Source organism: Carassius gibelio, chromosome A16, assembly GCF_023724105.1.
Source record: "Carassius gibelio isolate Cgi1373 ecotype wild population from Czech Republic chromosome A16, carGib1.2-hapl.c, whole genome shotgun sequence".
Classification (NCBI taxonomy): Eukaryota; Metazoa; Chordata; class Actinopteri; order Cypriniformes; family Cyprinidae; genus Carassius; species Carassius gibelio.
Genome location: NC_068386.1, coordinates 4514311 through 4530804, shown reverse-complemented (window position 1 = coordinate 4530804; position 16494 = coordinate 4514311). Strand labels below are relative to the sequence as shown.

The following is a 16494-nucleotide window of genomic DNA, read 5'->3' as shown; positions in this document are numbered from 1 at the left end:
GGTCCATTATATTATGCATCTTGAAACAGTATGGGGAAAAGGAGAATGAAAAAAATAAATATTAGATAAATAAAATAAAATAAAATAAAATAAAATAAAATAAAATAAAATAAAATTAAATTAAATTAAATTAAATTAAATTAAATTAAATTAAATTAAATTAAAATTAAAATTAAAATTAAAATTAAATTAAATTAAATTAAATTAAATTAATACTGGTTGATAACCAATATGATCTCAATTTATCATGCATCCCCAATGATAATGATGACATGGTAATAAAGTTAAAAGACTTTAAGGAAGTGTGTACTGACTTTGAGAAGTTTGCAAGGTTCTGCACAACTTTGGCTATGAGGGTGAGTGTGCGTGAAGTCTGCTCGTCGGGGTACTCCTGTGTGAGGTTGAATAAGGATGGTGACATGACGGCTGGACACAGGAAGCGCAGGAAGAGGGAACCACTGATCAGTCGATCTGCAATGTCCTCTCTTCCCCTCTCAGCGCATCGAACGCGCCAGGACGCAAACACCTCTTTTAGTTCTCTCGGAAATGCACTAGGAAAAACAAATAATGCAGACAAACAAGCTGTGATGCACCGAAATAATCACTATGATAGTTTTTTTTCGATGGATAGGACATTCAACATTTATTTAAATAGAAATCTTTTGTAAAATTGAATGAGTGTGTGTGTCAGTGAAGACCGTAAATGGTCTATAAAAGAAGAATGCTCTATGTCAGCACTGTAACTAACCAATGAGAGTTGACGATTTTGCAGAGGGCAAGCTCACAGCACATGCGGAGGTTGGCTTGATGTTCGGGGAGCACAGAAGGTGGAGTCCTCATTGGGTCGACTTCACAGTTCTCCTCTGACTCATACAGCGCTCGGATAAAATCACCTGAAACCAAACCAAACCATTAAAGCGTGAGCGCACAGCGACTGAGACAAACAGTGGGAGGACGTCTCACCTAAAACGTCTTTGAGGTACTTATGTCCGATGAGTTTGAGGTACTCTTCTATGGCTTTGGTGGCCAGGGTGTTCTCTCTGAAGATCAGGTGCTCTCGATCAATAAATCGGTCCACCTCACACATCGCCATGTCTGAAAGAAAATCCTTGTGCAGAGCAAAAGAAGAGACATCTGTAATCACTTCACAATTAGCTCACATATAATTCAACTTAACGAGCTGCATTATTGTCTGCTGTCTAAATTTTTACCAAAAAAAATTTTTGGTACCGGTAATTGAAACAGAAAAATAAAATCTAAACAATAGATTTAAAAACAACGTGTTAGTGAAATAAGTTAACTGTTTAATGAAATTTGAAGTTGAAGTACTGAAATGATTAAAACTGTAAGGAAATGACATTGTATTCACACTCACAATTTAAAATGCATAAAAATACATATACACAAATATTAGTTAAAACAGTCAATTTTACATTACACTATTTTTCCAATAGTTTTCAATATTAAAGTAAATATGAGCAGGTCAACATTAAGTCGCAGATTTTTTTTTCTTCTGCATTTTCTCTGATTTCATGGATTAAACATGGTAAAATATTACACATTTCCCAAAATGCATACATAAAAATAACAACATATACACATATTAAGTAAAATAATCAAGAATTTTCACTATTAAAATAAATATTAGATGCAGTCTCCTAATTTTCTCAGATTTTTGGAATTAAACATGTAAAATGTAATGCATGGAGAGAAAAGCATCTAATTGACTAATTGGCTAATTAAAATATTTTTTTAAAAGCATATATAATTGCCATTTTCTCCACAGCTCACTAAGTTTTGGAACATCCTAAATAACATACTTAGAACAAACATTATTCAAACAAAGTGATACCTTGGCCTTCCCTGTGCTCTGCAGGATGTGCACCAGAGCGCAGGCCACTTCCTCTTTGCTCTTGACACTCATCAGCGGCTCCAGAACGGCACACAGCGTACGGTAGTTGTTGGTCACATACTCTGCAAACTCTTTATACAGCTCCATCGGTAGGATGCTCATGGTCTGAAAGCGTGACTTGAGCCGCAGGGAGGCGTTGATGATTTTGCCCCCTCCAACACCACCACCCTTGGTCAGGACGCTGGGCTGAATGACGGGGTACCATTGCTCCACAAACTGACGACCAGTGATGCTGGAAATGGGAATGCTGATCAAGCCCAGATATGTGCTCTTCTCCTGTTATGGTCAAAGAAATTGACAAAACAAATGATGTTCATTCACCTTAATTGTAATGAAACACCAGTGTCCTTTTGCTACAACCAGCTGCAGCAATGTCAGACACTGGTGAAGTGCAGTTTTGTAATTTGTACTTTTTATTTTCTTACAATTTTGTATTTTCTGCTAAAAAAGGAAGTTGGTGTAAGACACATCAAAGACTCGTCTTTGTTTATATTTTTAATTGACAATTGCCTTGAAGCATTATTTGCAAACAACAAATTAACAACAACAACACTGATTTTGAGTCTATAAAGTCATTTATATGATCATAACATATTTATATATAAACACATACATTTTAAAATAACAATTCATTTATGAACAATGTTACATATAATTACAATTACTATAATATTAATCAATAAAAATAATAGTAGTAGAAAATGAATACATATATTAATATATGAATATACTGCATGTGTCGTAATGATTAATTATATTTATTCATGAATATAGATATGTATAATGTCTACATATATTAGTAAACATTAGTATTACTAATTAATTAATTTATATATAAATATAAAATAATAGTTTTTATAACAGATAAAAACTAATAATATATAATAATTTGTTATGATTTACAATAATATTCTAACTAATGCATAAATTATACACAAATATTATATATATATATATATATATATATATATATATATATATATATATATATATATATATATATATATATACTTGTATATTATAAAAAATATATAATAAAATACTATATATATATATATATATATATATATATATATATATATATATATATATATATATATATATATATATATATTAGGGGTGTAACGGTTCACAAAATTCACGGTTCGGTTCGATACGATACACTGATGTCACGGTTCGGTTCGGTTCGGTTCGATACGTTTTAGATACAGCAAAATGTAAAAACATCTCAACTTTTCAGAATGCCGCAAGCGCACCGCGGGTCATGTGACAAGAACTAACCAATCAGCTTCATCCTTACCCGTAACAACGTTGAGAGCTCAGCCAAGATGAAGGATCAGCTGATCATAGTTGTATATGGATTGCAATTTTGAAATAAATTTAGTAGCAGAGCTACTGCAAGCGATTTTTAGAGCTGCAAATCCATTTATCCTTCGCTGAAATTTCCGCGTCTCATGGAGAGAGCACGTCATTGTTGCTTAGCAAAGACAGACGCCTCATGAGCGCTTCTGCCCAAGCGCTTTGGAAAGGAAACCACTCTCTTGCCATCACCATTATAGCTTAAAGGGAATCCAAAGTGCACCCAAACACCAGACCTGTTGGTTATTGGGGGATCTTCTCATTTCTAGTCTGTTAAACGCATTGGCTATTTTGCAACGAGCCTTCAGCGCGTACTGAGTGAGCGAGCGCCTGCTGAGTAGCCTAACATAAACATATAAGATGGTGTTTTTTTCTTCTTCGGGAGTGTCAGGGGCGTTGCCTGTTACGTTGTTTGGGTTATTGGGCTACCTTGTTGAACGCATATCATTATATTTCTCTCTCTCTCTTTTTTTTTTTTTTTTCAAATATAATTAATTACTCCAACGAACCGTTCGGTATACATAATGCGTACCGCGTACCGAACCGAAAGCGTCGTACCGAACGGTTCAATACGAATACGCGTATCGTTACACCCCTAATATATATATATATATATATATATATATATATATATATATATATATATATATATATATATATATATATATATATATATATATATATATATATACTGTATATATGTGTGTGTGAGTGTGTGTGTGTGCTCTTGTTTTTGTGACACATCAGGACACAACTCTGTATAATGACATGGGTATGAAACAGGTATTACAAGGAGAGGGTGACTTATGAGGACATAACCCATGTCCCCATTTTTCAAAAAGCTTATAAATCATACAGAATTAGTTTTTTTGAGAAAGTAAAAATGCACAAAGTTTCCTGTGAGGGTTAGGGTTAGGTGTAGGGTTGGTGTAGGGCCATAGAATATACAGTTTCTACAGTATAAAAACCATTACGCCTATGGGATGAACCCAATTTTCACAAAAACAAACGTGTGTGTATGTGTGTGAGGTGGTCCTTTACCTTGCGTCTTTTCTTGTCCGTCTCTTTGTAAAGATGAAGGCGGAGGTTGCGGACAGCTGGCAGGTTGTTGAACTCGAAGTGCTCACCCCAGAAGACGGTATCGGTTCGGGGTTTGCTGGTGGTGCGGGCGTAAAGCATGTCATCCAAGCACAGTTCACAATAATAGCGCTTTTTGGGTGGAAGTTCACGGGCCTCGATGATCCACAGCTTCAGAACGTTGTCCACGCGTCGACTGTTGTCCTGAGTGTGGGAAACACAATCATATTTGCACCGTATAAACTGTAGGCGAGGGTTGTGAGGGGGTTTGCAGAACCTCAAATGTGTGGTCAAGCATGTGGACAGACAACAGACACTGCAGTGATTTAATGATCTGAACTACTGTTAGTCTAACACCTACTGCGTGTCTAAAGTGCCCGAGTGGTCTCACAGAATGATGAGTCATTAGAACCATCACAATGCCACTTTCTACTGACAATCATAGATCCACTTAATATACCCTGGAAACCAGCTTTCCAAAGCTCCAGTCCTTTTATTAAATGTAAATAACTGTAAAAAACTGTGAAATAAAATGAAATAGAACTGTACATTCTAAAACAACAGATAACAGTTAAACTCGATTACTGCAATTATATGAATTATTGTTATCATTATAATTATAATATAAAGTAAATTTTATGTTATATAATCTATATCTACAAAACATTAATATATGCACATTATTTTCTATTCTATATTTAATTCTTTAATATGAATCTTTTTCATAATTTAATTCTTATATTTTTATTGTTTACTTTTATTTCATTCTTTCATACCTATATTTATATATATTTTCATCTGTGTTCTATTCTTTGATAATTGCACTGTCCATGGAGGTTATATATGCTCTATATAATCATGTATGTGATAAATACAAATCTTAAATATTTAGATTTATCATATTTATATTTTATCTGAATTTATGTCTATCCAAAAGTTATAAAATGCAATAATAATAATTATTATTTTGTAAAAAAAAAAAAGTGTTTTATAAATATATATTTATACATTCTATCCATCCTATAATAATAATAATAATAATAATAATAATAGTAATAATAGTTATTGTTAATAGATATGACATTGTCCTGACATTAATATATTTATTATACATTTATATATCTAAATGTGACAGTGCAGGTAATTTGATTTGATTTATTATTGATACATTTATATTAAGAATATTTATATTTATATATGGTCTGAAGTTCTGACCAATCTAAAATAATAAATAGCAATTATTATTATTATTATTATTAAAGTAACTTTATGTTAAAAATATTAATCTATTTATATTAATACCACATTTCTTCTTCTTATTATTATTATTAAGAATAATAATATTGTTATAATATTCAACAAATAAAATATATATAGCAAAGTATTGTGGATCTTTAATTTACTTGTAACTGAGCACTTTAAAACTTTGAAAATCTTTCAAAACATTAGTGAACACATTTTAGTTGTAAACACAATTTTGTTTTCTGTTGGACTGGTAAAAACCTGTGCAACCTGAATCCCAAAAGTTATGTATTAAATCTGATTTCTATTCTGTTGTACTTTGTTTTGACAGTTAGTGAACAGATTGTGACTCCATCTGTGACTACCTCAAAGAAACTATGGTAAAAAAAAAAAAAAAAAGTATTCCTATGGTCCATGTCCAAAAACATCATATTATCATAGTAACATATGTTCAAAACATGCTTTTTGGTCATTGAGTGCTTCAGTGGTTTCCTGTTAACTAACCAGTGATGCACATCTGTGGCTTTTTCTACCACTTAGAAACTTCTTCAACTAATCAACTAATAAACACCCTTGGTCTGTCCTCATTTATTGTAATATTGACAACGCATCTGTTGCAACACTGAGCAGGATGATCATTTTTGGACGCCTGTGCCCATGTTCTCCACACAACACGAATCAGCCCAAACTCCCGCTGCCTGAACATCTGGACGACTCAATCCACACTGCTCTCTTTTCAAAGCCCCATTTAAAACCCTCACGACAGACACACCAGCAGACATCTGTAGATGAATCCAGCATTCTCTATCAGCCTTTGGGATACATCTAAGTTTACCAGACTTAAAAAAGAAAGCATTTGTTTCATTATGAGGCAGGAGAGCACATGGAAGCTGTTTTAAGTTCATTCAGGAATCCTACAAGTCCTAGAAGAGGGTGAAATGAGTGTAAAGATAGAAATGACAGGAGGGGTTGTTACTGGAGGAGACTGATGGAGTCATGGAAGAAAAGGAAAGAAAACTAGAGAGCTCATCTTTTCTTTTTCTTCTTTACACTCACTTTGTTTGGTTTGACAGCTCTCTGCAGATTCTCGATCCATTTGTCTCGCTCCGCAGCCGACCGACAGGCAAAACACTTTGTTCCAGAAGCAGTTATCACCTAAGTACAGGAATAATGAGTTTCACTATTTCAACCATCAGCGAAATTTTAATGATGAGACCGAGCGACAAAATTCCACAGGGCTCTGGAATTAATACAGTCACGCATCTGATGATTCGATGAAATGAGTGATTTCTGTGTCAATAGTGACACCAAGTCAAACTGACGAACAGATTCCAGTGTTGTTCTTCAGTTCATAGAACGATAGATAGATAGATAGATAGATAGATAGATAGATAGATAGATAGATAGATAGATAGATAGATAGATAGATAGATAGATAGATAGATACATAGATAGATAGATAGATAGATAGATAGATAGATAGATAGAATGAAACAACGACAGACAGACAGACAGACAGACAGACAGACAGATAGATAGATAGATAGATAGATAGATAGAATGAAAGAACGACAGAACGATAGATAGATAGATAGATAGATAGATAGATAGATAGATAGAAAGAACAACAGAACGATAGAACGATAGATAGATAGATAGATAGATAGATAGATAGATAGATAGATAGAACAACAGAACGATAGATAGATAGATAGATAGATAGATAGATAGATAGATAGATAGATAGATAGATAGATAGATAGATAGATAGATAGATAGATAGACAGACAGATAGGCAGACATATTGATAGACAGATAGATAGATAGATAGATAGATAGATAGATAGATAGATAGATAGATAGATAGATAGATAGATAGAAAGAACAACAGAACGATAGATAGATAGATAGATAGATAGATAGATAGATAGATAGATAGATAGATAGATAGATAGATAGATAGATAGATAGATAGAACAACAGAACGATAGAACGGTAGATAGAACGATAGAACGGTAGATAGAACGATAGAACGATAGATAGAACGATAGATAGATAGATAGATAGATAGATAGATAGATAGATAGATAGAACAACAGAACGATAGATAGATAGATAGATAGATAGATAGATAGATAGATAGATAGATAGATAGATAGATAGACAGACAGATAGGCAGACATATTGATAGACAGATAGATAGATAGATAGATAGATAGATAGATAGATAGATAGATAGATAGATAGATAGATAGATAGATAGATAGATAGATAGATAGATAGAAAGAACAACAGAACGATAGATAGATAGATAGATAGATAGATAGATAGATAGATAGATAGATAGATAGATAGATAGATAGATAGATAGATAGATAGATAGAACAACAGAACGATAGAACGGTAGATAGAACGATAGAACGGTAGATAGAACGATAGAACGATAGATAGAACGATAGATAGAACGATAGATAGATAGATAGATAGATAGATAGATAGATAGATAGATAGATAGATAGATAGATAGATAGATAGATAGATAGACAGACAGATAGAACAACAAAATGATAGATAGATAGATAGATAGATAGATAGATAGATAGATAGATAGATAGATAGAACAACAAAATGATAGATAGATAAATAGATAGATAGACAGACAGACAGACAGACAGACAGACAGACAGATAGATAGATAGATAGATAGATAGATAGATAGATAGATAGATAGATAGATAGATATGTGAAAAATATTCACGTAGTTAAATATGTGAAATTGCTCAATTAGAACTGTACTAAATAAAAAAATCAATAATTAATAAACATCTGTAAGATTCTGCAAGGATCATGCAACTTATGAGTCTGACGTGTATAGTTTGCTGTAGATGACCTCGAAGCAGTACTCCTGTCCGAGTATGCTGGAGTGAACAGGCTTGATGACCGCATCTTCATCAAGTGTCAGATCCAAGGCCTCGGCTGCGCTGCTGGGAGACAGCAAAGACTCATGGGAGTGGGATTCTTTGAAGCTCTGCATCAGACGAGTCCTGTGAGGGAGCAAGAACAGCAGGGCTGAGAGAGAAGACGCTCACACGCTGACATTTCATTTGATTTTACACAAGTCCACTTTCCCTGTGATGAATGGAGAACAACATCAGCCTCTGTCATTAATCAGGAGATAAATCATGAGCTACTCAACATTTGGGGAGAATTCACCAACAATCAATAGCATAGTGTTCAGTGTATAGAAATGCTGAAAAGCGTCCTGTGAATTCAGACATATGAAAAAATAATACATTGATTACTAAAAAATATTCACAAGCATTGCTTTTCAATAAAGTTCTGTTTCTGGTTTCTTACCATAGGTGAGAAGAGTTAAAAATAAAGCAATTCTTTCAGAATAAAGTAGTAAACTATTTTAAAATGAGCCCAGTTTTCACTGGCTTGTGGGTAATTAGCATGATGAACATGATGCAAGATTTTGCACTGAAATAACATGCACTGTACCTGCAAACACCCCCCCCCCCCCCCACACACACACACACACACACTCAGTTCACATTTCACAGCCATGAAACATTGAAAGAGCCGAAGAGACGACTGACAAGCTTGTCAAGAACAATTATATAAAAATCAAGAGAAAAAGTATTACAAAAGGTTAGATCCCTACTAGTGATGTATCGCTTCCCCTGCGTCTTCTGAGACTCACTGTATGTGTACATTCAGCCTCACCGCGTGAAGTACATACAGTGTGGGAGAGAGAGAGAGAGAGAGAGAGAGAGATGGAAGGTATAAAAATAGACCCAAAGGAGTGAGTCAGAATGAAAGAAATGATAGAGTGAGAGGAGGAGGGAGGGAGAGAGAGAGAGAGAGAGAGAGAGTAGAGAGATAGCAAGAGACTTCGCAAAGGAAATCAAAATGTTACGTAAACTGTGGGAACTGAAAGAAGGAAGACAAAGAAAGACAGAATGAAGGACTGAGACGCAGCAGTAACAAGAGGACAACAGGACAGAGATGGAAGAAAGACTGTTCTGTTTCGAGGAACGCAAAAGAAGATGTTTAGCAGGATGTCCATGGAGCTTTTATCCATGCAAAGAAAGCAGGGGCTGTCAAGCTACAAAAATTATATTAAAGCACCGAAAAATGATCATAAAAGTAGTCTCATGGACTCATGCACTATATATCAATTGTCTGCTGAATAATATAATTTTTCTAAATATATTTATTAGTGCTGTCAAACAATTAATCGTGATTAATCGCATCAAAAATACAAGCTTTTGTTTACATTGTATATGTGTTTGTACTGTGCATATTTATTATGTGTATATAAACACACACACATGTAAATATTTTCAAAATATATACTGTATGTGTGTGTATTTATATATAAATAATAAATACACACAACACACACACATATAGTATGTGAACGAAAAGTTTTATTTTGGATGCGATTAACTGCGATTAATCATTTTGATTAATATTTACACGCACAGACACACATACACAATGTAAAAAATGTTTTACAAGAAATACGAAATGTTTTACAAGAGTAAAAAATATTAGTTGAGTATGTTTTACAAGAAAATACTTTTACCACACCAATTTTCAAAAGTAATATTTTCTTATAGAAAAGATGATACTTTTATTCAGCAAAGATGTGTTAAATTGATCAAAAGTGACAGACATTTATAATGTTACTAAATATTTATATTTCAGATAAATGTTCTTTTGAACTTTTAATTTAGCAAAGAATCATAAAAAGTAACACAATTTGGGACGCGGTCAGTCCAATCCAAAAGATAAGTGAGGTTTCTATACAAAATTCCAATGCATAATTGCATGTTTAAATCATCCTGACTATCAATTCTCTTTCAGATCAGGTGGATTATAACACAATTACATCCTAAAATGAAACACAGCATAAGAAACGCAGCCTTTCGATGAGACGCTGTTCACAGCACTGAAATTCTGCCCCCACGCTGTCACTCCAGCTGTTAGACTCCATTTGTGCATCATACCACAATCCAGCTCACTAGCATTCCAGTTAAGGCTTGAATCAAACCATTATATGAAAGAGGAGTTGTCTGTTTGAATTACTCAAAACGCTCGGCTACACGGCCTCCATTTCAAAGCTACAACACAGCCAAAACATCCTCTTTAAAACCCAAACGTCAGTGGAGCACTTCCCTGTCCAAACTGAGCAAAGAACTTCAAAAACCATGAGCTGCCTTTTTCTGGAAGACTAAGGCTGACCGTGGGCGAGCTTAGAGCTCTAAGCATGAATAAATGAATGTAGAAACCGTGACAAGAGCACCTCAGCACCTGTCGGGATGCTTAAAGAAGGATAATAAGGAGCTAGAGGATGTTCCAGATTGAGAGATATTAAACTGGAGAGCAAACTAGCATTTAACAGAGCAGTTCATCCAAAAATGATGATTTGCTCTCTCTATTTTACTCCAATCTGACATGAATTATTTTATGAAACACAAAACGATTCCTTCACTATATATATCTCACAAAGCCACCATATAATTTACTGAATTAGTCATTTGTATTCTTTTTCTGATGCTTTTTTGGAATTGACATGTGATTCACCACGAACCACTGCAGAAGAGCAGTTTGGATCTCATTTTGTGTTTCACAGAAGAAAGAAAATAACGCATGCACATTTTTAAACGAACCATCCCTTTAAAGGGATATGAAACATGTTGTCATCTTTTACTGACCCTCATGTTGTTCCAAACCTAAATAAGTTTATTTTTTCTTCTGTTGAACACAAACAAAGATATTTTGAAGAATGTTTGCGGCCAAACAGTTGACGGTAGCCATTGACTTCCATAGAATAGAAAGGAAATCGGTTACTGACAAATATCATTTTTGTTCAACAGAACTCATACAGGTCTGGAACGACTTGAGGGTGAGTAAATGATGACAGAATTTTCCTTTTTTTGGTGAACTATCCCTTCACACATTTATACTAAATACGGTGGCCAAGAGAGCTCAATGCGCTGCAAACACATGCAAACAGAAAAATTAAGAAAACATCTTCATCAGTTTGAAAACACACGTACTGCAAATACTCACAGACCACATCGGAAGTGACAAACCTGGCTGAGACATACTTATCAATGTCTCCTCTGAAAGGTTACTATAGTTAAACCATGGTAAACATAAATTAATTGTGGTTTTTGCTACACTAAAAATAGTTTAACCATGGTATCTGTACAACTTTGGTAATCAATACATCAACTATAGTAACCTAACTATAGTAACCATGGTTTTATTTGTGGTAAAACCATGGTTAACTTCCGTAAGGGTTCTGTTATGGTCTGTTCTTGTAGTGTTTTTCTGTATTGTGTGTGTTTGCAGCATGTTTCTGTATTTTGTTGTGTTGTGTGTATACTTTTGAGTATTTGCAGCACTTGTTGTCAAACTGCTGAAGGTGTTTTCTTTATCTGCTGGAGGTTTTTGTATTTGCGTGTGTTTCCTTAAGTTGCAGAGAATTGCACTCTCTCAGCCACCGTACCATGAGGCTTTGAGGTGGAATATCATGACACAGCATGCCGTTATGAGAGGAAGAGTTTGGACGGTACCGGTCCTGGTCTGCGCTGCGGAAACGAGGGAGGATCATGTGGCGGAAGCTGCTGGTTCGGTCCAGTTTGGGCTGACTCTTGGCCCGCTTGATGGACCCCTTCAGTCTTCTACTGAGAAAACTCTGAGAAAAAGAACAGAATCAGAATTAATATGCGTAAAAAGGATTATTTGGATTGTAGTCAGATACTTGAAAATGTAAAAACAAGCAGTATTCTCTTGTTTTTTTACACTTTATGATGTCTTTATAAACTAACCATATAAAACATACAGTGTGCATGAAGTTATGTTAAATACTTTAAATATAAAGTATTTTAACACTGAAAAAATAAATGCTTCATCTTTACTCAAGCCTTTGTGATAATGACAAAAAAAGACCCAATTGTTTTAACAAACTTTAACTGTTTTATACATTATATTAAATATATAATATATTATATATATATATATATATATATATATATATATATATATATATATATATATATGTATATGTATATATATATATATATATATATATATATATATATATATATATATATATATATATATATATATATATATATATATATAATAACTTTTATTTATAAAGTAGTATAAAGTAATGATAAAATGTATTATTATAATAAAAAGACTAATTGGAGTAAAGTGTAAAATATAGTTTTATATAGTTTTTATATAAATAATTAATTTTTAATACTAATTATATGGAAATTAGCATTTAGAAGCAATTATTAGCAATTATATATATATATATATATATACACGTATAAATGTAAAATGTTTATACATATATATTTAAATATATATTTTAAAATATTAAACTTGCTTTAAAATAATTGCAATTTTTATTATTAATGACATAAATTATAATAAAAACTATCATAACAACATTTTTACCAATTATTTATATTTATTATCATAAAAAAGTTTACAAATTATTTTATAAATTTAATATTTTTAATTTGATCATATTTATGTATTATTTTATTATTAATAATATACATAATTATAGTATTAATTAAATTAACAGATGTAAAATTGTGGTGCAACTGACTGAAATGCTTTTCCTTCGCTAGTGGCACAACATTGTTGTACTATCCTCACTCAGCCAATAGTGGGAAGTGTTGCTTCATGAATATTTCCTGACGCCTACAGTAAGAACAGACTGACAACAGCAGGAAAGAGGTTCACACCACGAAAAAGTCAGATCTCATCTCACTATGTTCGTATTGCTTTCGTAAGACATGCAATCTCAGATACAACCTGAAAAGAAACCCCATCAACAGAAGAATGTTTAGACACAGCAGATGAAACTGTCAAACTCATTTGCTCTGGGATGATTATAGTTTTGTGAGGCAGCAGTGTATTCATATCCCTCAAATGTTCTGGCTAGGAGGCTTTCATTGAAACTTTCATTCAACTTTTAATGTTTTTTTAACTTCAGATTACATTTAGAAAATCTCCCATTTGGAAAGTAGCGTTTCATTTATGCAGATCCAAAGCTTAAAACCTTCCTAAAACTTTGCTGCCTTGCAATAACTTCAGGAAATGCAAATCTAGTCAGTTCTGCAGTCCTAAATGAGCTGTGTTTCTAAAGCAGAATTTAGATTAATTTCAGAAAGGACTGATATAAAGACTCCTTGTGGTCTTCTGTCTCCATGAAAGTGAGAATAATTTATTAAAAAACGACTTTAAATGTTTTATGTTAAAGAGAGCTGAAGTGTTATCTTTCTAAATAATAGGACAACTTATTTATTTATTTTTTATTTTTTTTACAATTTGTGTTTACAAGATGAAAAACAGGTGAAAAATCTCTTGAACTTAACTCTAAACAAGGGACTCGCATCATATCTAGATGCAAACTCTTTTTCACGCACAGTCAATTGTTTGAATTGATTTGTATGGCTTTTATTTTTCACTACACTGAAAAAAAAAAAAAAACAACAACAAATGTTGTAGTATTTAGTGCAACAATTTTCACTCAGAATTCACAAATAAATACAGAGAAACCACTAGTAACACACTGACGTAAATGAGAAACTTTTGAGTAGAAATAGTTCTTGTTAAACATATTCTAATCATCTTTGTTTTAGTACAACTTTGAAAATAACATATTTTAATATTATTTCTCTTTTTTTTCCTCTCTTTTTTTGTGTGAAAAATTGATAATGGTTGCAATGCTTCATTATTATTATTTTCAGTTTTAAGTATTTTTCATGGCACTCAATCTCTAAGAGTTTGAATTAAACCCGGACGGTAAACCTAAACAAAAGTCATCATGTTCATCCTAATTTAAATGGTAGACTCTGTGGCTACAATTGTACATTTTCATCATTTTCATTATATTTAGTTTTAAAGTGACAGTTCACCCAAAAATTACAATTCTGTCAAATAAAATGGAAGTCAACTATTTGGTTACCAGCATTCTTCCAAATATCTTCTCTTGCATTCAACAGAAGAAAGAAACTCATTCAGGTTTGGAACAACTTGAGGGTGAACAAATGATGACAGAAATAAAAATTTTTGAGTGCGTTGTCCATTTTTCCATGACGCTTAAATCCCTGAACACTTGAATCACACCGGGACACTAAAAAAGTCTTCCAAATCATCCTATTATTAAACCGACAAATAGGTCTCCACTAGTTTATCGCAAAGAAATTGGCCGTTAAATCTGATGAACTCAGACATAATGACTCAATCACTGGCTAGGGAACAAATGAACATGTTTGCTTCCTGCGTGACTAACTGTTCGTCTAACACCTCCACTCGAACCCACAGCACAAGCTGAGCTCGGCTGTCAGATAACCTACCTCAAGACAGGGCAGAGCCGCCAAACTGGGTCCAGTCCCTGGGTTAGAACCCACAACCTTCCACTCACCAGCAGCCCAATGAGAGAGAGGGACTGAGGGAGGGAGAGTCAGGGAGATGGTCGGGGAGAGCGGGAGGGAACGGGGGAGCGGAGGGGTGCTGACTCTCTTCTGTGACTGTGAAGAGGACGGGCCGGTGGAGGGAGACGGAGAGAGAGAGGGCGACAGGGGCAGAGGGGCGAACGGGAGCGAGAGGGAGAGGGAGGGAGACAGGGATCGGGGACGGAACGGCGGGGTACTCACGGATTGTCGGAAGGGTTGTGGGGGGGCAGTGGGTGGGATCTCCATGCTTGGCTGCTTTCCAGTGGCGATGCTCTTCCGCCGGAGCCGAGCTTGCTCTGAAAGAGAGAGCCAGGAGCAAAGTATCACAACCAACAGCAGATGATGTAGCGAAAGGCTGGAAAACAATGATGTTTGCACAGATTTTTTGCCCTGATTTGCAGTCTGGACGAGTCAAAGCTAGATGCAGAAAGTCTGAGCCAGTCTGCGGATTTTAGGCAGTCAGAGATTTTTTTCATAGTGTATGATGGGGACAGACTCTTTTTTTTTTTTTTTTAAGTCCATCCAGTTGAAGAATATCAATCATGTTTACATAAATATTTGAGATGATTTTAGAAATTTGATTATATTTTAAAATTCGTATTAGTGTATTGTTAACTAAAACCAAAACGATTTAAAATAGTTTGTGTTAAATGAAATAAAATCAAATTAAATAATATATTATTAGACAAAACATTTTAAGTTAAAAACTTAAATGAGAAATGTTGCCTTGCCAACAAACTGAATAATAATAATAAAAAAGTTTAATTTGAAGTTACTAAATGACTTATATTACTAAAACTAAAACAAAAACAAATCAAAGGTAAATAGAAATGTTAAAAGTCAATAAAATGACAAGAACACATAACAAAATCACTAGAACATTAACTAAAATAAAAATATAAAAGTAAAAGCCTATTCAAAATATTAATACAAATTATAATAGCAAATAAATAATACTAAATATCATTATAAGCCTATTAAAGGAAAAAAAAAAACATATATTTTTTTTGAGTGATTTTGCATTTGAGTGAAGTATTTCACCCCACTTTTAATATCTAACAGAAATTGTATTTTTGACAAACATGTTCAAATGTTGTTCATGCACATGAAATAAACACTACATATCAGTTATTGTATTGTACATAATGATGGCCATCATGTAAACATGACTATCCAAACAATATTAGCTTTATACTTTCAGATGTGGATTAAATAAATCACAGGTGATAAATACACCTGGTAATGGGGTTAATAACGTCATATCACCAGCCAAACAAACTTAAATAATTGTAACCCAATACATCTTAGATCACAAATTAAGAACTATAGACCGACTCCTGCTGATGTAATCCATCATGAATCACATTCATTTGAACAACTTTTAAGTTTAAAATGTATCAT

At 33.5% G+C, this 16494-nt stretch overlaps 1 protein-coding gene across 7 annotated transcripts in view; it reads right to left on the bottom strand.

Annotated features, from left to right (window-relative positions):
- Positions 1-16494, bottom strand: part of LOC128031042 (ras/Rap GTPase-activating protein SynGAP-like) — a 101517-nt gene that overhangs the window by 24548 nt on the left and 60475 nt on the right. For all 7 annotated transcript variants that reach the window (XM_052619246.1, XM_052619250.1, XM_052619244.1 and 4 more), the window contains 9 exons: positions 15295-15389; positions 12184-12305; positions 8481-8634; positions 6647-6745; positions 4313-4552; positions 1853-2188; positions 964-1108; positions 749-893; positions 315-551 (listed from right to left, as the gene is read on the bottom strand). In XM_052619246.1, the coding sequence (XP_052475206.1) occupies positions 315-551; positions 749-893; positions 964-1108; positions 1853-2188; positions 4313-4552; positions 6647-6745; positions 8481-8634; positions 12184-12305; positions 15295-15389 (1573 nt within the window). The remainder of the gene's footprint in view (positions 1-314; positions 552-748; positions 894-963; positions 1109-1852; positions 2189-4312; positions 4553-6646; positions 6746-8480; positions 8635-12183; positions 12306-15294; positions 15390-16494) is intronic.